Here is a 23,891-nt window from a genome sequence, read left to right on the forward strand (position 1 = left end):
GGTTCATTATCACCTGCCACTGTCATTACGCCTAACAATTGCCACAATCGAACGTTCCTCATGGTCTAGAAGAAACCATGAAATGTACTGATAACTATAATATAAAGTGATTTCTTTTTAATTTTATAGACACAAACGTCTGGGGCGCCATACAGAGGACGTAACATATATACACCGATGTTGACTTTGTCCTGCCTCAAAGTCTCCCATTTTCTCAAGTGGATGAAGTCTATCTCCGACACCATTACATGATGTACGAGGCGACAGAAAATCTGTCAACTCTCATGATAATACATCTGGAGATCTACACGCAAAGAAAGGAAAAAAGTAAACAAAAAAGAATAGGACCTTAATTACCCTGACATACAAGTACGCCCCTTAAGTACGATATCAGAACAATAACGACAAAAACATAAGGTCTTCAGAAAGAAGGTAATTCAAAATGGGCAAGGGAAGAAACGAAATCCCAACAGCTCGGAGAGGTTTAGACTAACCATCTTGTGCACTGCCTTACCATCAAATACAAATCGCTTTTCAAAAACACAGAAAAAGGCCAGCCAATATTAATATCAAGCCTCACATTTGCATTTTCTATTTACGAAAAAAAACAAACCCAAGATCCGTAAGTTGGTTATTATTACTCAATACCTGAGGCCAGAGGGAGGGATAGACGGGCGGCAGAGCAATCACATGACGACTACGCTGCTGCTGCAGTGATGCCCGAGCGATGTGGTCCACGTTCTACCCTCCCATCCTGCACCACAGCCTCCGAGCAACAACGGGAGAACAAGTTTACTCTGTGGCAGGTACCACTGTAACTTGACCGCATCTCCAGGTTACAGGTACCACTGTAACTTGACCGCATCTTCAGGTTACAAGTAGCACTGTAACTTGACCGCATCTCCAGGTTACAGGTACCACTGTAACTTGACCGCATCTTCAGGTTACAAGTAGCACTGTAACTTGACCGCATCTCCAGGTTACAGGTACCACTGTAACTTGACCGCATCTCCAGGTTACAGGTACCACTGTAACTTGACCGCATCTTCAGGTTACAAGTAGCACTGTAACTTGACCGCATCTCCAGGTTACAGGTAGCACTGTAACTTGACCGCATCTCCAGGTTACAGGTAGCACTGTAACTTGACACGCATCCAGGTTACAGGTAGCACTGTAACTTGACCGCATCTTCAGGTTACAGGTAGCACTATAACTTGACACGCATCCAGGTTACAGGTAGCACTGTAACTTGACCGCATCTCCAGGTTACAGGTAGCACTTTAACTTGACCGCATCTTCAGGTTACAGGTAGCACTGTAACTTGACCACATCTCCAGGTCACAGGTAGCACTGTAACTTGACAGCATCTCCAGGTTACAGGTAGCACTGTAACGACCGCATCTTCAGGTTACAGGTAGCACTATAACTTGACCACATCTCCAGGTTACAGGTAGCACTGTAACTTGACCGCATCTTCAGGTTACAGGTAGCACTGTAACTTGACCACATCTCCAGGTTACAGGTAGCACTGTAACTTGACAGCATCTCCAGGTTACAGGTAGCACTGTAACTTGACCGCATCTCCAGCTTACAGGTAGCACTGTAACTTGACAGCATCTCCAGGTTACAGGTAGCACTGTAACTTGACCACACCTCCAGGTTACAGACCACTGTAACTTGACCGCATCTCCAGGTCACAGGTAGCACTGTAACTTGGCCGCATCTCCAGGTTACAGGTAGCACTGTAACTTGACCGCACTTCCAGGTTACAGACCACTGTAACTTGACTGCATCTCCAGGTCACAGGTAGCACTGTAACTTGACAGCATCTCCAGGTTACAGGTAGCATTGTAACTTGACCACACCTCCAGGTTACAGACCACTGTAACTTGACCGCATCTCCAGGTCACAGGTAGCACTGTAACTTGGCCGCATCTCCAGGTTACAGGTAGCACTGTAACTTGGCCGCATCTCCAGGTTACAGGTACCACTGTAACTTGACCACACCTCCAGGTTACAGACCACTGTAACTTGACTGCATCTCCAGGTCACAGGTAGCACTGTAACTTGACCGCATCTCCAGGTTACAGGTAGCACTGTAACTTGACCACTTCTCCAGGTTACAGGTAGCACTGTAACTTGACCGCATCTCCAGGTTAAAGGTAGCACTGTAACCTGACCGCATCTCCAGGTTACAGGTAGCACTATAATTTGACCGCATCTCCAGGTTACAGGTAGCACTGTAACTTGACCGCATCTCCAGGTTACAGGTAGCACTATAATTTGACCGCATCTCCAGGTTAAAGGTAGCACTGTAACCTGACCGCATCTCCAGGTTACAGGTAGCACTATAATTTGACCGCACCTCCAGGTTACAGGTAGCACAGTACCCTTCACTCGGACTCATTAGTACCAATCACTAGACCTACTAATACCCATCATTCGGACCCACCAGTACCCATCACTCGGACCCACCAGTACCCATCACTCGGACCCACCTATACCCATAACTCGGACCCACCAATACCCATCACTCGGTTCCACCAGTACCCACCAGTAATCCCCAATCGGACCCACCGGTACTCACCACTCGCACCCACCAGTACCCATCACTCGGACCTACCAGTACTATCACTCGCACCCACCGGTACCATCACTCGGATCCACCAGTAACCACCACTCAGATCCGCCAGTACCCATCACTTGGACCCACTAATATCCATCATTCGGACCCGCCAGTACCCATTAGTATCTACCAGTACTTATCACTCTAGTTCCATAGATGCAGGCCACGTTACCCTCTCAGCCCGCCATACTCAGCTACATTTCCCACGGGCTGGATCCTCTGCACGTCCATAAAATGAGGGAAGGTTTCATCCCTGGGTCACAACTTGAGGGCATTACTCTGGCCTGTGTGAGGGGGGGTGTCACTCCTCGTCCGAGCTGTTGACCAAATCATGCTCGCGTGATGCAACAATCTGCCACACGTTCGGAAGTGGCGGCGTTGCCTGCAAGTGTTCACATAACAACAGACGTCGTCCAGAGAACCACTAACAACAGCTTGAATCATACACGAGAGGCAGACACCTACATGAGCTGAGGTCGGCCGAGGATGGTTCTTACCGGTGTGTGTGTGTGTGTGTGATGGTCCACTAAGAGAGAGACAGGAGCGTGGTGTGACACTCCTGGTGGACGGGAGTTTGGTGAAGGACATGACCAGCCACACTCGTGGCTGCCTCACCAGATAACACTCCTCTACCACTATCAACACCCGTACACACAACCAGATAACTCACCTACAAGTCTCACATTAATAACATTCTTCGTTGGATGGGTTCGTGTGCTTTAAGCCAATCGGCATCCAGGATCACATGGACGTCAACATCAAGTTATAACCACGAACTGAGGTAAACTTGAACGTCCTCCTTCAGGTGTTGAAGATAATGCAAACCAAACACGCTTCCACTGTACTTGTCTTACTATTAAAGAAAGCCAGTGTTCATCTACGGCACGAAGGTGGAGCCTCACACTTCCACGTCTCTTACCCTCACATCCTATATCTTAAGAGGGTCTTTGAATTACCCTGTGGGACCAGCATTACCGTCCCTCTGCTCAGCTTTTGTAACATATCCACGAATCTGGTGTAGCAGAACTATTTCCGAACGTCTTTCAATCTTTTCTCCTACCGTTGCCTACCATGGCCTTTAGTTTTCACAAATCCTGTTGTTGTCAAACGCCCAACCTATAGTACCAACCCTGTAGTCCATAAGAGGATCGTGCAGGTTATGGTCCTACCTCCGTTCACTCCACTAGGAAAACCTGGGAACTTCCCTTGTCTCGTGATCTATTCCACTCAAGTCTTGCATCTGTCTTGATACCTTTCACGGTGCTACGGTTTCCATAAGTTGGAACACCAGACAAACTTTAGCTAGGGTCGAAGAAATATCCTAAATACCTCCAAAAGTGAATTTCTTGAGTTAAATTAGGCTCTGTGTGTGTGTGTGTGTGTGTGCTTTACCTATCTGCGTGGAAAAGGAGGCTTGGTATTGTGGGAACCCATTTCTTAACCTCTCTTCTACCACAGTCTCCCAAGGTTTCTTAAATTTTCCACATTCACTGGGGAACTTAACCCACTCGTTCAGATCTTTATCATCTTTGTTATTTTCATGTATTTTCTGATTCATGAAGACCTCTAATTATACCATTAAGTGCCACATCTCGTAACCATACATTCGTATCTCCCACCATTAAGGCTTGACCCTTTGGATCAAGGTTATTGAAGCACTCACTTAGTCCCTCCAAAAAGACTTGACTTTTCCTACCTCACTCATGGAGCTACTGAGTACGTAGTCAATGACAATCACTCAATTTTCGTAATCTACTTTCATTTTGACCCACATTAGTCTACAACTCACTTTCTTACACTGGTTTACACATTCCCTCAAAACTCCATCAAAAGTGCTCCCCCCCCTTAAACTCGAATATTCCCAAACCATCCCCCATTACCTCTCGAGTATTCCCAAACCATCCCCCCCCCCATTACCTCGAATATTCCCTCCCCCTTACATCCCGCTGAGCCTGGTGCCTGTCCGGGCGAGAAAATCAGGTTCCACTCCCTAGTTATCGCAATTGTCTCTCCCTTCTCATCCTAGTCAACATCTACACGCACAATCAGACACCTTAGCCATAACTCCTCACAGGTTTTATCTTCCCTTTTTTAAGATGCAGCAACATAAAGAGGCTGAGATATCAAGCCCCTCGTCCCTACCCCTAATAGGCATCTCTTACGACACACGAGAGATACGTGGATAGTGTTTAACCCTCTTCCCCCAGAGTCAATTCAATGAAAAAAAAATGCCGACAACTTCAAACACAAAATAAAGAACACAGATGGCAAAAATACGGAATTTTGTGCTAGAAAATGGAATTTTACTAAACAAAGCTTACAATCACGCAATACAGGCTGCACTTTCAATACAGGAAATTGTGATGTCCAGTGCTCAAAGCTGTTATCTGCATTCGTTTATCTACATGTAAGTAGTCCATAATTGTTCACTTTAAAACCAACAAAGTATATAGTCATAAGTGTTTCATTTTCGGTCCACGAACAAAGGTTCTAATGTTCTTCCACACATGTTCAGTCCTGGATAGGGAGCTTTGTGCTGTGAACAGTGGTTGCCTGTTTGCATTTCTCCAGAAGCCTTTCACAGAACTTCACTTCATGACAACTGATTTCTTTATAGCACACTGTTTCTCGATCGCACAATGTAGGGCCACTTCCTGATGTATTCCCAACGAAAAGTCTGCTTCTTCCTGCTTGATTTTGTACTCGAAGTCGATACCATGATGAAGTGACCATTCTTCTTCCCTAGCTCACCGTTGACTCGCTGGATGATATGCCATACCCACAACGGCGGCCAAACGTAACATGAGGACCAAGTTTCCCCACGTGGGAGATGGCTGTAGCTTCTGACTTCTTCAAACTCTTCCATTAAGGTCATTGTCTAATTGATTTTCCTCATATCACTTTTTAAATTATTTACATAGAAATGATTTACCATTTGTCATGGTAATTTGAAATTTTTCCTTGGTTTGTTAAGAGATTAGCCGCACTAAATTTTGAAGGAAAGTCATAACCAATATATCTGTTCCAAGAACCCATGCCATAAACTGAATTAAATGTTTCTGATTTACTAAAAATCTTAATATGCAGTTGTTGACAAATAAACCTGATTTCATGATTCTCCCACACTCTTAAATGTTACACTGCTGACAGATCAACTTTTAGTAAAGTATTTCATCCTTAGACACTCATCTTGTGCTCTTAACTGTCAGCCAAGCAACTGGCAGAAACTCACCCAACCATGCACTGCCACAATGCCTCACTGTTTGTTTTGTACTCTAGTCACCTATGACAAAAACAAAAATACAAGAAAATCATACCTTATTCATACATGCTATCTTAGTAAGCAAGAATTTTCTAGAAATCAATAGAACCTAAGGAAAACCTTACCTACAAATCGCAGTTTTGGCCTAATGTACTTTGTGAATAGTTTACCAAACATTTCCCTATCTAAAATAATTTAAATGCAGTTTCAATAACTGTCATAAGAAAGCATGCCTCCTTTACAAATCTTTACAATTCTCTATCATACAAATTGCCACAGCTGTTAGTACACTCCCTGGGTGTGTGTGTGTGTGTGTGTGTGTGTATGCCAAGACCCCATCCATCTATCCGTCTCTAACCACCTAATCATCCATCTTTCAAAATTGGACTTTGTTCTAAACTAAATCCCACATCTTGAACTCCATCAATGCAATACCCTTAAAATCCCTATACACCTTCAGCATTCGCAATTTCATAAATTACCTCATTCCATTCATCCACTCTCCCAGCAATGTAAAAGTACCTTTGTACATTCCTTCAAACAATATCCCACTCAGACCCCTGTCATGGCCCCCTGGCTGCTCTATCTTTAAAACATCCAAAAGGTACAATAACCAGAGTAACATGTTTGAAAAGAAGTTACATATCAGAAAAGTGTCAGGGTATTGGATGAATGGTACAAGCCAAGCACTGAAATTGCTAACGTTAACAGCATTCATAAGTAAGTCTAAAAAATTGCACAACAGCAAAGTCTAAGTCCACGAGAAGAGGCCCTATTAATGTAGAACTCCCTTCCCTCCCAGCATAAATGGGGAAAATAGTTCACTACATACATAAACACAGACTATCAATCAAAATCACTGTCTGTGAAATCAATCACACTCTCACTTGCAACAATATTAAAGGTGCAAGCCTAGTACTCCTAGCAAGTTATTCATATACATCAAGAATAGGAGTGGTCCAAGACCAAGCCTTGCAGCACTCCACTTGCAACCTCAGCCCAGTATGAGAATATACCTCTTACATACATTCTCTGTTCTCTTCAATATAGGTATATACACATTTTTTTTTTTTTTTTTTTTTTGCTTTGTCGCTGTCTCCCGCGTTTGCGAGGTAGCGCAAGGAAACAGACGAAAGAAATGGCCCAACCCACCCCCATACACATGTATATACATACGTCCACACACGCAAATATACATACCTACATAGCTTTCCATGGTTTACCCCAGACGCTTCACATGCCCTGATTCAATCCACTGACAGCACGTCAACCCCGGTATACCACATCGCTCCAATTCACTCTATTCCTTGCCCTCCTTTCACGCTCCTGCATGTATATACACATGTATATACATAAATGCCCACACATGCACATATATATACATACACAGACATATACATATATACACATGTACATATCATGCTGCCTTCATCCATTCCCATCGCCAACCCTCCACACACGAAATAGCATCCCCCTCCAGCGAGGCAGTGCCAGGAACAGACAAAGAAGGCCACATTCGTTCATACTTAGTCTCTAACTGTCATGTGTAATGCACCGAAACCACAGCTCCCCTTCCATATCCAGGCCCCACAGTAAGCATGGTAAAAAAGTATCTTACCATTTTTGTGTGAAACAATATGACACCAGGGATGAAGGACAATGAGAAATGCCCATTGGTCTGGCCTAACACTGTGAGTCCTACTTTAATGGTATTGTAATATATCAGTCGCTAAAAGACATTTCTTATCATTTACCATAATAGATGTTATATTGTTTTCATATTTCAAAGAAAAAACCATAAATTGGGCAACTGCAATTATCAAGAAATCTGTCACATCTATGCTTACCAACCCTACCAAAATAACACATCATATCATTATTCTGAAATTCATCTGACCCAACCTTGAAGCTACATTTTTTACTGTGTATACCATGCTTTTACTCCTATACATAAAGGTATGCACATATATACACACACATACCCTAGCCCAAGCCAGGTGTGTATGTGTGTGATTTTCTTTACTATCTGTAATTACAGACACACACACACACACACACACCTTTGCAGAGTACCCTCCAACTTGAAAACATTATCTCTGAAGCTTCTCCTGAGAAACACTTAAATTTGTCGTTGGGCCTTGAATTCAAGAGCATTATCTTTGAAGCTTCATCTGAGGAAAACAATTTATAACTGAAGATGCAATATATCATGAGATACGTAGCGTACAATCACCAAGGTTGATTACATGGGAAAAACTATGAAAAAGTGAACACCTAATGGGTCAGACTGGGAACCTGAGTTCCACAATATCAAGATACAGCACTGTTCTAATTGCTTTTATGAATCAATTTGTGGATTAAAGAAGTTGGTAGCACCAATGGGGAATGGTTTGAATGGACCATGGAAAAATAATTACAAGTTTATCAGATGTAACAGTCAAGGAATACTTAGAGACAATGGCAAAAAGATATGTAAGAAATGGAGGCCAGGTAAGTTCTTGAAAAGTATAAGAAGGTCAGAAGTTATTTTCCTAGTGCTAACTCGCACACATGAGGGGGGAGGGGGATGTTATTCCATGTGCGGCGAGGTGGCGATGGGAATGAATAAAGGCAGACAGTGTGAATTGTGTGCATGTGTATATATGTATGTGTCTCTGTGTGTATATATATATATATGTGTACATTGAGATGTATGGGTATGTATATTTGTGTGTGTGGACGTGTATGTATATACATGTGTATGGGGGTGGGTTAGGCCATTTTCTTTCGTCTGTTTCCTTGCGCTACCTCGCAAACGCGGGACACAGCTGGAAAAAAAAAAATTATTGAAAAATCAAAGAAACGAGAAATGCTATTTGTAAGGACCAAATCATCACCTTGGAAGAAGAGTGATCAATAAAGATAAGGATGTAATAAAGATAGGAAAATGACAATTGACCATTAGTATCTTAGAAAACTTGAATAAGACTGGAAGAGGTGTGAAACTCAGCAAAACACTGGCATGAAGTCTTGTGAGGTAAGGAGTCTTACAAAGTGGCTGAGCCTACTCAAGGCTGATGAACAAGATGTCGATAAACCATTTGCACTTAAGGAGCGTGAAGAAAACCTATATACGTTGCTGGGCTGTTGCTTAAAATGCAGCTTGATGAGAACAGTGACCTAACAGAAGGGAGGAGATAACTTAATGATAATCTTAAGAAAGGTGACAAGGAAGTAGCTCTTGACTACAGAACTGCATCACTAACCAGCATGGTTTGCAAGACACTGGAGGAGACACACATGAGACAGATACAAGAATTTTCTATCAAAAATTATTGAAATGAGACACAACAAGGTTTCATAAAGGGATGAAATCATCTAAGAAATCTCTCTGACTTTTATGAGACAAGCACCTTTTCCGAACACAAGAAATTATTATGGCTGAATATTCTTGGTCTGCTAATACTCTGATCCTGTCCTCCACTGAAGACTGATAAAAAGGCCATATTTCCAGGCTGGTATCAGAGAGGCAACTTCTAGGGGAAAAAGTTAAATGTCCTGCTATTTTTTCTGGTCTGTGTAAATGACTTGAAGGGTAAATCATATGTTACCAATGATGCCAAAATTATGAATGAAGTGCAAATTAATAGTGACTGCAACATGATACAAGACACAAAATGCAGATGTGATCAAACAAATGGTTTCTGAAAGTTAACTAATTAATGTGATGGTAATGGGAAAGGGTGAAAATAGAGAAGACTGTGACTAGTGTTAAGTTTCTAATATGTCATTGGGTAATCAAAACTGACATTACACCAAACTTATCACAAAAATCATCTCAAGGATGTTTATGAGAGATACATTTATGAACATACATAGCATTTCCACCCAAGCAGGAATATGCCTCTGAGCTGCTGTAGATGGCCCACTGAGGGTGCTGCCACAGTTGGGAGGGTACATGTAGTGAAATACTGCCATGAGGTATGGCTAGCTCACCACATATTTTACTTGTTTAACAACTGTTATTCTCTACTTACACACACAAAGTTAGTTGTCAATCTAAATATATGGGGCTGTTTTCTTTCGTGTCTACTCTTCTCTTAAATGTTTCATTTCTATTTTCACAACTTGCCTTTTTTTATCCTGTTGTCCATAACACTAAAAAGTTTCACCATGTTTTTTCACTGAGCTTTTACATATTCTGTTTGGTGTGTTTTGATGTATTCCAAGCATTCTTGTAATTCAATGATTCCTTCTGCATTATGAAGTTTGTCGTCCCATAGCCTTTTCTTCTTTTCAAGTTATTGCCAAGCACAAATTATCTTGTACTCATCTCTTCTTTCTATGCAATATAGTGCAAGCTCTTTTGACCTTTCATGACTGTCCATGTGTTCCATTCCCTCAGTTTTGGTTGTAATGTACTTCCAATTCATCAATTTCTGCTTGTCTTGATGGCAATCATAAAAAAACATTCATGTTTAATTTTGCCTCATACTTAAAAAGAACATTTTTATCAGTAACTTTCTATGTTGTGAAAGTTCTTAACATCACTTATCATAGAACTTGTTAATAAGAATTTTTTTCTTAGCATGATCTACAAATTCCAGCTCTTCATTTACGATTATTTCTTGGTTAAAGATGGCAAAAGAGGAAATTGGGCAAGAGCATTTTACTGAAATAGATAAAAGAGCATTTCTAGACTAACAGAGATGTAGACATTCTAAACAAGCAAACATGAAGCAAATGTAGATAGCATTAGAAAAGTCAAGTCTGTAATGGAGAAACATGACATTTACTGAAAGGGACCTCATAAGTATCCAGCTCCTTCCACAAATACACACTGAGGTAATCACAAATGCACGTGCACATACACACACACTAATTCTATGTATTCATATATGTCTCTCATTGAATATTTTTATAAAGTTTCTGAAATTATTTGGAGTAAACCATTCAAATATACCCACATAAATATTTATGTGGGTATATTTGAATGGTAGGCCAGACAATGTTGTATGGACACGAGACATGGGCTGTATGTGAAAATATAGACTAGGATGAATTAGTTGGAAATGAAACGCTTGAGGACAATATGAAGTGTGAGGATGGTTGATCAAGTAAGTAATGATAAGGTACGAAAGAGGTGTGGTACTAAGAAGAGTACGGCAAAGAGAACTGAAGTGGGTGTGTTGAAATGGTTTGGAAATATGGAGAGAATGAGTGAGGGTAGGGTGATAAATAGGTTTTATGGGTCAGAAGTGGAGGGAAAAAGGAGAAGGTGAAGCCAAATTGGAAATGGAAGGATGGCGTGAAACAGATTTTGATCTAAGGGCCTGAACATGCAGGAGGGTGAAATGTGTACAAAGGACAGAGTGGATGGAATCATGGAAGCAGATGTGAGTCACAGGGTGGGGGAGGGGGTGAAGGTTCTGGGAGTGTTGAAGAATGTATGGAAGGCAAGAACATTATTCAGAAAGCAAAAATGGATATGGTTGAAGAAATAGCGGTTCTAACAATGTTATATGGTTGCAAAGCATGGGTTATAGACAGGGTTGTGTGGAGGAGGGTGGATGTGTTGGAAATGAAATGTTTGAGGGCAATATGTAGTGTGAGGTAGTTTGATCAAGTAATTAATGAAAGGGTAAGAGAGATGTGTGGAAATAAAAAGAGTGTGGTCGAGAAAGCAAAAGAGGGTGTGTTGACATAGTTTGGTCACTTGGAGAGAATGAATGAGGGAAGACTGACAAAGAGAAAATATGTATCAGAAGTGAGGGGGAACAAGGAGAAGTGGGAGACCAAATTGGAGGTAGAAGGATGGAGTGAAAAAGATTTTGAGCGATCTCCGCCTGAAAATACAGGAGGGTGAAAGGCATGTAGGGAATAGAGTGAATTGGAATGATGTGGTATACCGGGGTCGATGTGCTGTCAATGGATTGAACCACGGCACGTGAAGCGTCTGGGTTAAACCACGGAAAGGTCTGTGGGGCCTGGATGCAGAAAGGGAGCTGTGGTTTTGGTGCCTTACACATGATAGCTAGAGACTGAGTGTGAACGAATGTGGCCTTTTCTGTCTTTTCCTGGCACTGCCTTACTGGGGGAAGGGGGGGATGCTTTTTCGTGTGTGGCAGGTGGCGAGTATGGATATGTACATGTGTATATATGTATATGTCTGACTGTGGGTAAACCCTGAAAATATATTGTCTCTTTTCATCCAGAATGTCTGATAAGAGGATTTTAAAAGTCCTGCAACTACTACTACTACTACTACTAAAAAAAAAGAAAAAAAAAAGAAAAAAAAATAAATCCTTGTCATGCCAGTCTGAGAGTGCCATCTGCCAGTGACGATGGGTGCTAATTTTACTGTAATACTAGGTGGCTTGGCATGATGGCTGATGCAGGTAGAATATGAGGCACAATAGATGAAATCAGTGGTTGATGTAGAAAGAATATGATAGAATAAGAGATAAAATACCTAAGAACCCAAAACAGGGCCTAGGCCTACTAACAAATCTTTTGTTTCTATGGCAATACATTAGTATGCTGCACTGGAAGACTGGCTTGGGCTTCCCTAGGAAATCTCATGCACTCTTTGGGAGCAATGTCAGGGCTTGATAGAGTCCCTCCAAGGGGTGCAGATGAATGACTGATCTGAAATCTAATATGATAGTTTTCAAACGATTGGCATAACTGCACAAAGGCATTCACAACTATCATCAAGTGCTGAATTACATTGTTCAAAGGAAGCAAACACTTCTGTGTGAAATAAAAAAACTTTTTGAAAGCAATTTTCTAAATGAAACAGCACTCTTTGGAAAGAAATTATTTCTAAAGGTCTTTTTTTCTAAATGTCTAATGAAATGTTATGGACATATCTATGTGAACAGCTTTTTGGAAGCACATATTCCTGTATGAAATGAAGAGTGAATAAAGGAGAGTGGAAATTACCCCCAACCCCTGTACTCTCCCCATTCCCCAGCCATTCCAAATTATCAGTCACTGGGAAGCAAGTGCTCTTTTAGGAGGGTAATATTTCTTTTAGCCGTCTAAGCCAGATTTACCCATACGCTAATCAATATACTAAAACTCCTTTAAAATAGATGCTCTACTGTATTTCAGCACACAGGAAGAGGAGATTATTCCTAAAATTTGTACAGGTACAACACCGAATTTCCAGCCACTGATGGTTTGGCACCTCCTTTAGATAAGAGGAAATTACGTGAGGAAACCTGAAATCACCACGGCCACCAGACTAGTTTACTGGGCGGCCACAGATGGTGTTGTGTAGGGAGCGCTTATTTACATTCTTTACACTGCACTTGATGGTGGTGATACCGCAATTCTGTGAGATTCTTAGCACGATTGAGTGATGATGGAATGGTTTCGACAGTGTTGGAGTGATGGAGTGGACTAGTCAGGTAGCAAGATAATGGTCCAGGCTAAGTTGTTCCATAAAGAACTTAAATAACAACATGAGAAAACTATAGTGAAAGATGGCTTCAAAGACTCAAGAAGCATCATTGAATTTCCATGAATAAAGTGTGCGGAGAAAATCGATCTGCAAACCACGAAGGAGCTGCTGAGTATGTGGACAAATTTGCGAAACTCGTAGCTGACAAGCATCTCAGTCCTAAGCAGATGTATAATGCAGACAAATACTTTAGACACACGGGAGATGTATAATTAGTGGGTTAGAGGTGTGTTGATGAACCATTATTTCACGACCACGGTTGGTTCGGCAAAATGGTTAATCTGGCAAGGCTTTGGAACCAAGAGCACCGGAAAATCGGTGGTGTACCTGTATATAACAAAATTTGGCTGAATTCATTCAATGTTCTACAAATATGCATTTCTGCATTTCATAGCATGTCATATTGTTTGAAATGCATACCAGACCTTTCCCATAATAATTTTACCCACCTCTCATCTCAGTCTTCTAAAATTACCTTTCGCACCGTAAGTGTTTCTTTTGTGAACGGCCCCCACCCCCAAATACTTTTCATAACTATGATTACTGGACAGTTTAGGACATGAAAAAAGTTTGTTTGAGGTTATCGTCATACATCCCATTTATTCTTCACAAAGGAAACTATCTGGATCAAGATTCCTCCTGATACTGATGATTCATCTTCACCGCCTACAAAATCAAGGAAATATACCCAAAGTAATTGATATGTGGTAGAAATGTACAGAAAACATACAAATAAATATTTTAGCATTAATCTCATCTTTTCTTCTTTACTGGAAATGAGAACAAAGACAATTCTGGATTCTGTTTGTGTCATTCTCTGCAGTCTATACCCACAAAAGATAACCCAGTGACAGCCATGTTTACTAGTACCCACCTCTGCTGCAAGGTGCAGGACTGAGTAGGTGCATCACAGGAATTCAATAAGACACACAGATCAAGTGTCATTTCTATTGTCCTTTTTATTTTCTATGGTAATACTCTTAATCAATTCTACAAACTTTACTTCTAAAATTTTGCATTAAGGCCACATCTCAAGATTTCAGTTTCATACATCAGTATCATAATATTACAAGCACTTAGATGTAAATATTTGTTTTCCTTTTATAAATATACTCTCATCATCATACATATTTATATAAAATTAACTTCCATAAGTAAAATTAGCTTTCTTCACAAAAAATAAGAGTATCATTAATAAATATCCACTGTAAGTCCATTACTCTGTTAAAAATTCTAAATATATTGCAGGTAAATCTGATTAATTCCATTACCTAGAATATGATAACCAATGTCTACTGTTTTCCTAACTCCCATCCCTACAAATACTTATGAGAACATATATTAGTGCAAGTCCAAGAAATAATCTACAGCTTCTTAACCTATATTACATGTAACATTTCTTGTATCCAAAGTTGATGTATCCGGTACTTGAAATCAACTTATTACATACCAAAAATCATTTCATACGAGTCATTTCTCATTAGCAACCACCATCATACTGAGGGGCTAATAGAAGTGCATACGATGACACAGTGACCTATTTTAAAAATACGATAATCTCTGGGGAAAATGGAGTTCAGATCCATTTTAAATCAACTTAGAGGTACAGCCACAGATCTACAATGTCTCCTAAAATTATTCTGGTGATTCTGTTTCTGTATCTTAAAGATATGAGCATGTGGGATGGGAAAAGACAGTGTGTGTCTTTCCCTGAACTGCATTCCTACACGATAAATCCATATGATATGTGCTAGAATGCTGGATGCTTTTTAATTTGCTCATCATCTCAACAAGAACAGCCATGGAGCAAGTGAATTTTATCTTGACAAGTCTCATCAACAAGCTGGGATAAATTTAGGAAATCTTGGGGTTGGCCATATCACTACTAAAGGGTGTACGTACAATGAGATTGCTATCAAACTGAGAAATTTGTCCTGGTATTACCATGTCACAATTTAAGATGCTGAATTTTAAATAAACAATTTGGAAAAGATTAAGAGATGCCTATTTGTACAAAAACTTTTCCCACTCATAAAATCTTATGTATTCTAAAAACACTGTTTTGAGAAAAGATATACAGTACTTAATACAATCAGCATGTATGATGACATACAATGCTGCATTATATTAACTTGTTAGCTAAAGGACGTGATGCCCCATGTGAGATTCAACATATGGTCAACTGATCATTTGAGAAGATAAAAGATTTAAAATGGATCCTGTTAAGGTTTTGGACCACATTTTTTTATACAGCAAAACAGTATCTATAAAACCTTTTCAATCTATAATTTGTATTGTCACATCAATGTTAGTGATAATACACTGCATTACAAATGTAAAAGGACATTTCAATTACTAAAAAATAGTAAAGCTAGTCTACTCACGTATGTTTGGTAAAATATCTTATAGTGACACAATCTATCCCTATTCAAAAACCTTAATTTCAATTAGCTCTGCCTCAAACTATATCTTCAGATGTATGATTAGTTGCCTCTACTGGAATCAAGGCCTATGTTTTTCAGAACAGGTATAAAAAAGAAATCAATTTCTCATTAAGTTAATTAAGAACTAAAATGAACATTATAATCTAATAAAGTACAAGACAATTACAAAATTACCAATTTCTTATCGCAAAATGTTCTGTTGTTATAAACATGAAGAATGTGTCCATATACTAGCTACTGTAATTCCCTTCACATTAAAATCCATCACATGTCTTTCATTATGTATTTTGAACTTAGAGATGAAAGAGGTATCCAGCACCCACATTAAGAGGAGGTTGATTTTCCTCCTAATTCAGAGTACATAGGTAAATCCTCTTTACAAATCTATGCTGGTTAATGATGAACACCTGTCAGGGCTACTTTGGAAAAGGCACTTACAGGAGGAGAAGCCCAATTTCCTTATGATATTCTAAGAAATGCAATTAAAATATATGGTTTATGTTAAAAGTAGACAGACCACCTAAACCTCTAAATAAAAAAAAAATATATAAAAATGTTAGATATTGCATTTTCTTATATTTCACTGCATAAAAATATCTGATATCAAACTTTCACATATTTTGCCCAAAAGGGAAAAGTGAATTTTTCCAAAAAGAGAGGAGTAAGAGCCTTGAAGGAGTACAGAGCTCCTATTTCTGGAGAAATGCATGTAGAAAAATAAGAATAAATGCTTTCTGAAGACACAATATGTAAGTCTTTGCCCTGTGTGTGTTCACCTGTGCACGTGTTTGTGCTTGCATGCATACACATGCACAAGTGTGAGTACATTTTTGAATAAGCTCATTGTGAAGGAATGCATGCATAATGTGTGCATATGAAAATGTACATTTAATTGTATGAGTGCATATAGGCTGTGTACACTTCATACATCCATGAATATACAGGTATGCACAAACAATGTGTGTGTGTGTGTGTGTGTGTGTGTGTGTGTGTGTGTGTGTGTGTGTGTGTGCACTTCACTCATCCTTTAATAACAAACAGATTTAAATAATCATTCTAGTTGCATTTGGTGGTAATTCCATCTCAAGAAATTGTAATGAGCATTACAGGCTTTGCAAATAAACTACTAAATGTTTACATCTTACAGTTATACAAAGTCTGGTCATCACATGAAACTTCCAAGAAAAGCTATTCTAACTAAATACATTAAATATGCAAAAATTAAAGCATAGAAACATAAACCTCAAACATGCTAATGAAGCTTGTCAAACCAAATAATTCAATAATAATGTTTAGAGCAGAGAACAAAATAATTACATGCTTTGTGGTGTAGTCCATCTTAAGCTTTGTGAAATCATAAAGAATCATTGTTACCCAGCCAAATTTTAGATTAATTCAAACAGAAAAGAGAATTGTATCTTGCCAAATCTGGTATTAATTCAAACTGAAATCTGCTACATCTTATATTAACCCTTTCACTGCATCAGTCTTAACATTCACTATACACTGTTATGGAATATTCTGAAATGTACATAAAAAAGTACCTCCATACATTTGTTATTATAATTAACTACTGTACAACATAGTTTTCTTAATACAATTATATACAACTCATCCTGTCTATGTGCTATGCACCCTTCAACTTATGCTGCTCAGCTACCAGGAAGATATGGTACCCCATGAGTACTGTCAGGCATATGTTGTAAGAAGTGTGTTATTTTTGCAGTGTTTCTGTCATAAACAAATATGATTACTAAGGGTTTCCATAACTACTATCTATCATCTTGTAAGACTCACGTCTTCACTTATAGCTTAAGGGCACACATCTCGGACAGGTTTCCTTGACATCTCCGCATATACTGACCAGTGTATGAAAAAAATTTATGCTGTAGCATCTGGTAATAATGCATGGATGCTACTGCAAGCATTAATGGCTGTATATTTTCTCTTGAGGCAGAGGTGGCTGATTTAAGAATGATTAATGTATGTATATGCCCTAACCACAGAAGAGAAAATAATTACTGGGGCATATACAACCTAACCCTAATAAATGGGTTTCTTGAAAAGCAAGAGTTGTACCCTAACAAAACTAATGTTATTTCACACAAAAACACAAATCTAAATATGAGATTTAACATAAAACAAAAAATCAAAGTTGATGTTGGTTAGTGTTAAAAGCTAGTGTGTTCTTGAATGATTAAATGAATGTGCAATGGAAAAAATGGATACAGGGGGCCCTTGTAGAACTGCACAGTTATGTATCTGGCAATCTGTTGTTAAGAGGAAATGTTGCTGTATACGTAATTGAAGCCCACGTTCTAACATAAACATTTCCCCCACCTAATTTTCATGTATAGACTATACCTGAAACAGCTTACTATCCATATACCACACTATATCATGATGAAAACTAAACTCTCATTCAGCAACTGTTGTCATTTCCCAGGTAAATCAGATGATATCAAATGATCCTCACTGAAAATGCTGGTGATGAGGGATTAAGGTTAGGTGATGATGAAGTAGGATAGGAGACATTGTTTTTGTTATTCTTCTTCTTCTTCCTTTATTTCCTTCCTTCGTTTTTTTCCTAACAACCAAGATTTTGCACTAACCCCTTAATTTTGCAACCAACAGAGGTGAAGTGAAACATTGGTCAAGTCTTCCAAAGGAAGTTTAACCATTTTGTATGTGATATTTACGTCTGCTGATGTTTCTGGCAACTATATTATCTATTTTAATGTTTTAAGTTAGGTACATCTTACTTTTAAGGAACATTACGAATATGAAAACATGGTTTCCTTAAATAAAAGGTGACCATCGGTGTCTAGAATATAAGAATCTGAAGTTATTTTGTTTTGATATCACTGTAAAAGGCTTTATAAGAGAAAAACCTTACCATATACATTAATATATCATCATAAATTGAAAATTGGGTTGATTAGAAAGGGTAGTGAGTGGTGGGATGAAGAAGTAAGAGTATTAGTGAAAGAGAAGAGAGAGGCATTTGGACGATTTTTGCAGGGAAAAAATGCAATTGAGTGGGAGATGTATAAAAGAAAGAGACAGGAGGTCAAGAGAAAGGTGCAAGAGGTGAAAAAAAGGGCAAATGAGAGTTGGGGTGAGAGAGTATCATTAAATTTTAGGGAGAATAAAAAGATGTTCTGGAAGGAGGTAAATAAAATGCGTAAGACAAGGGAGCAAATGGGAACTTCAGTGAAGGGTGCAAATGGGGAGGTGATAACAAGTAGTGGTGATGTGAGAAGGAGATGGAGTGAGTATTTTGAAGGTTTGTTGAATGTGTTTGATGATAGAGTGGCAGATATAGGGTGTTTTGGTCGAGGTGGTGTGCAAAGTGAGAGGGTTAGGGAAAATGATTTGGTAAACAGAGAAGAGGTAGTGAAAGCTTTGCGGAAGATGAAAGCCGGCAAGGCAGCAGGTTTGGATGGTACTGCAGTGGAATTTATTAAAAAAGGGGGTGACTGTATTGTTGACTGGTTGGTAAGGTTATTTAATGTATGTATGACTCATGGTGAGGTGCCTGAGGATTGGCGGAATGCGTGCATAGTGCCATTGTACAAAGGCAAAGGGGATAAGAGTGAGTGCTCAAATTACAGAGGTATAAGTTTGTTGAGTATTCCTGGTAAATTATATGGGAGGGTATTGATTGAGAGGGTGAAGGCATGTACAGAGCATCAGATTGGGGAAGAGCAGTGTGGTTTCAGAAGTGGTAGAGGATGTGTGGATCAGGTGTTTGCTTTGAAGAATGTATGTGAGAAATACTTAGAAAAGCAAATGGATTTGTGTGTAGCATTTATGGATCTGGAGAAGGCATATGATAAAGTTGATAGAGATGCTCTGTGGAAGGTATTAAGAATATATGGTGTGGGAGGAAAGTTGTTAGAAGCAGTGAAAAGTTTTTATCGAGGATGTAAGGCATGTGTACGTGTAGGAAGAGAGGAAAGTGATTGGTTCTCAGTGAATGTAGGTTTGCGGCAGGGGTGTGTGATGTCTCCATGGTTGTTTAATTTGTTTATGGATGGGGTTGTTAGGGAGGTAAATGCAAGAGTTTTGGAAAGAGGGGCAAGTATGAAGTCTGTTGGGGATGAGAGAGCTTGGGAAGTGAGTCAGTTGTTGTTCGCTGATGATACAGCGCTGGTGGCTGATTCATGTGAGAAACTGCAGAAGCTGGTGACTGAGTTTGGTAAAGTGTGTGGAAGAAGAAAGTTAAGAGTAAATGTGAATAAGAGCAAGGTTATTAGGTACAGTAGGGTTGAAGGTCAAGTCAATTGGGAGGTGAGTTTGAATGGAGAAAAACTGGAGGAAGTGAAGTGTTTTAGTTATCTGGGAGTGGATCTGGCAGCAGATGGAACCATGGAAGCGGAAGTGGATCATAGGGTGGGGGAGGGGGCGAAAATTCTGGGGGCCTTGAAGAATGTGTGGAAGTCGAGAACATTATCTCGGAAAGCAAAAATGGCTATGTTTGAAGGAATAGTGGTTCCAACAATGTTGTATGGTTGCGAGGCGTGGGCTATGGATAGAGTTGTGCGCAGGAGGATGGATGTGCTGGAAATGAGATGTTTGAGGACAATGTGTGGTGTGAGGTGGTTTGATCGAGTGAGTAACGTAAGGGTAAGAGAGATGTGTGGAAATAAAAAGAGCGTGGTTGAGAGAGCAGAAGAGGGTGTTTTGAAGTGGTTTGGGCTCATGGAGAGGATGAGTGAGGAAAGATTGACCAAGAGGATATATGTGTCGGAGGTGGAGGGAGCAAGGAGAAGAGGGAGACCAAATTGGAGGTGGAAAGATGGAGTGAAAAAGATTTTGTGTGATCGGGGCCTGAACATGCAGGAGGGTGAAAGGAGGGCAAGGAATAGAGTGAACTGGAGCGATGTGGTATACCGGGGTTGACGTGCTGTCAGTGGATTGAATCAAGGCATGTGAAGCGTCTGGGGTAAACCATGGAAAGCTGTGTAGGTATGTATATTTGCGTGTGTGGACGTATGTATATACATGTGTATGGGGGGGGGTTAGGCCATTTCTTTCATCTGTTTCCTTGCGCTACCTCGCAAACGCGGGAGACAGCGACAAAGTATAAAAAAAAAAAAAAAAAAAAAATTGAAAAGAATAAAAAAATCAAGAATCTTCTTCAAATTTGTCATTACTGCAAAAACTTAAGTGCTGTCCCACAAATTTCTATCCTAATTTTCCAATGTTGCTATCGTGAAACCACTCTGTGAACCGTTGTACTACAGGGGACCCCCTGTATTTGAAATTTTGAATGGACACCAGATACATGGTGTCCAAATATGGCTTTATATTGTACTGAAAAATGAAGTCTTACAATTTAGAGATGAATTACTAAACAGCAGAATAAAATCATTTTTCACGCTAATAACTGGCTCATAACAATATGCAGTAAAATATGCCCTGAAGAGCTTACATTTAAAACATTAACATCCAGAACTTGTAAAAAATTACTCTTCCTTCCCTCTAACATTACTTCAAAACTGGAAGAAGCTTACACTGTAAGAGTATATAAGGAATATACAAGGAACATTTACACAGATCTAGATTTAATGTCAACTTAATATTTGAGAGAGTATTCTAAACTTCCAAGTATCATTACTGTACACATCAAAATATTTATCACAATGAGCAATTCCGATGAAAAAAATTAAGCATGACCTTGACAAGAAACAGACATTAACTTTTGCACTGTAGAAAAATTACTGAATTTGTGAGTACATGTGCATGGATAAGGTAACTGAATGCATGCACAAGTACACACATGCATTAGGTTAAACTGACAAACAAGTAACACATATCACATGCATACATGCAAAAATACATGCATGTATGCACACAAGCATGCACAAACATGAACACACATACATACACAGTTACAATTTGTTGAAGAATTTATATTAAAAATGAACTGATAATACAGTACATCCCTCTTATAACAACATCTCTATGTTTTAAAAGTACATTTCACCATCAGTTTCCAATCTTCTTATGTATTTTTCAATACTAACACTCAGGTCTTTAACTTTCTTTTTTTTCATCCTCATCTACAGAAAATTCTGAAGGATCTGATGATGAGCGCTCATCTTCTACGTTCCCTTTAGTTATAGTGTTAGCAATGATACGAAGGATGAGATATGTCCAGTAAACATGCAACACCAACAATACAAACAGCAAACCATTAAAAATGTAGTATGCAGGGAACATGGGCACTATAGTTGGAGCATCGATGGCTGTGCTATACAAGATCCAAATAGGATAAATTCCAACACGAGTCACAATCCACAATATAGCAAAGATGGCAAATACGGCATCACAAAATGCCTTATGACCAGAGTAAATACTCATTTTTGCAAGCTGAAGAGGAATATCAGCACAGTCATGCACAATAAGAACCAAAGTTCCAATTCTTGTGAGGTTACATGTCCAAGAAAAGGTAATAAGAGCAATAGTGACTAAGTGGTGGAAAAACATCTGCCAAAAGTCTTTACGCTTTACCTCAAAAAAGTGTGTGAATGTCATGGACCAATAGAATGAAAGGGAAATCATGTAATACCACCACACATCATCATCAACACTGTGATTGGGATAATCATACCAACAGTGTCGAATGTCCCAAAGCCAAGGTTTTCCAGACATCACATAGAGACCATACACAAAGATGAAAGTGTAGTGAGTGCACTGCCAAGCACACTCCATAAATTTGGTGAACTTATTAATACGAGTCATGGCTGTTCTCTGTCGTATCCATCGCTCCACTTTGCGTTCTGACCATCCAAGGTTTCCAGCACACTGGCTGATCTCACTATCAGGAAGCTTAGCCTTGTAGCGAGAAAATAATTGCTCTAAAGTCTCATTAGGCACCACTGGGCGAGGCTTTATGTCCCTCAGGCCAACAGCCTGGGCAATATGGCAATACAAAACTTTGTTGAGCACCAGGAACCGTAGGGCAATGGCTATAAATGCCATGAAAATGGGGTATGTCCACAGGTCACTCCAGTTGGCGTAGCGAACCTTCTCATTAGGCACCAGATCTTCCCAGGAGTAGTTCGGGGGCAGCCACACCAATGGATCCCAAAACCAGGTCGAAAACTTGTGCCACATCCACGCTGCCATCCTGGGAACAAGAAACGCCATCACCAACTCTTCACCTGTCTTGTGTAAAAGACTTTATTCCGTCATACAGAAGAAGCAACAATCTTGCTTAAGCATGATGGACACCATACCACAATAATTATCTATCAAAAAAGATGCCTCCCTTTTCTGCAACAGCAAGTTTAGGTAAATCAACTCTGATTCAAACTATACTGTACTGTACTAAAATTATCTTAAAATTCAAAATGTCTTCAAGCAGAAAGCATTAACACTGAATAAATTACTGAAATTAAGATAAGAAGCAAAACTTACAGAATGCATATCAATATTCAGTAGCATCAACAATTCAACTGAATGACATTAAAAGCAAATACAAAATATAAACTTAATAGCTTTACAATGTGTTATTGATGTGCAGAACATCATCAGTAAGAGAAGGAAAAGCAGAAACTTAAAAAATATTAACAAAACTTTCATGGGACTTACTTTTGACACATCAAAAGCCTTACTTAATAAGCCTTTCTTAAATCACCAAAATAAAACATGTGTTCCTGATCCATGATTGCTGGAGGTAATCAGCAACAGCAGAAGTTACTATGCTTCTTATTAATGCACTATGTTAGCAATCAATACAGCTTGTGATATTCTTCACCCTTGGCATCTGGGACCTGACTTTTGTCCACTTCATTTTTACAAGTAGGATCCAGCTTTCACCCACTTTATGTTTCTGTGTGGGTCCTAACTTTTAATATTCTAAACCTCGCATCAATAAAAGGACATCACTGTTGTTGCTATGGTGAACAGTGGCTGCCACAGGCCACAACACATTACTCCACATTGAAAAATAAAATCTTAACTCATAATCTGCTAAAAACTGTGACCATATCTTGAGCATGCTATGTAACTCAAGGTCTTCAGTTTGTTTAGGGCTGTTTACCTTAACCCTTACTGTATAGGGACATGGCTTTTCTAGGTTTGCCCATTCCATGAAGGACA

At 39.4% G+C, this 23,891-nt stretch overlaps 1 protein-coding gene across 10 annotated transcripts in view; it reads right to left on the bottom strand.

Moving 5' to 3' along the window:
• schlank (ceramide synthase schlank) overlaps nt 1–23,891 on the bottom strand; it is a 211,608-nt gene that overhangs the window by 162,365 nt on the left and 25,352 nt on the right. For 2 of the 10 annotated variants that reach the window (XM_071661810.1, XM_071661808.1), the window contains one exon: nt 14,270–22,917. The exons of 6 other annotated variants lie outside the window; for them this stretch is intronic. In XM_071661810.1, coding sequence (XP_071517911.1) covers nt 21,822–22,916 — 1,095 coding nt within the window. In that variant the 5' untranslated portion in view covers nt 22,917 and the 3' untranslated portion in view covers nt 14,270–21,821. Of the gene's footprint in view, nt 1–2,798; nt 2,940–3,123; nt 3,243–14,269; nt 22,918–23,891 lie in introns of those variants that run through there. 2 more of the 10 variants (XM_071661811.1, XM_071661807.1) reach the window with 2 other exon arrangements.

This window comes from Panulirus ornatus, chromosome 5, assembly GCF_036320965.1.
Source record: "Panulirus ornatus isolate Po-2019 chromosome 5, ASM3632096v1, whole genome shotgun sequence".
NCBI lineage: Eukaryota > Metazoa > Arthropoda > Malacostraca > Decapoda > Palinuridae > Panulirus > Panulirus ornatus.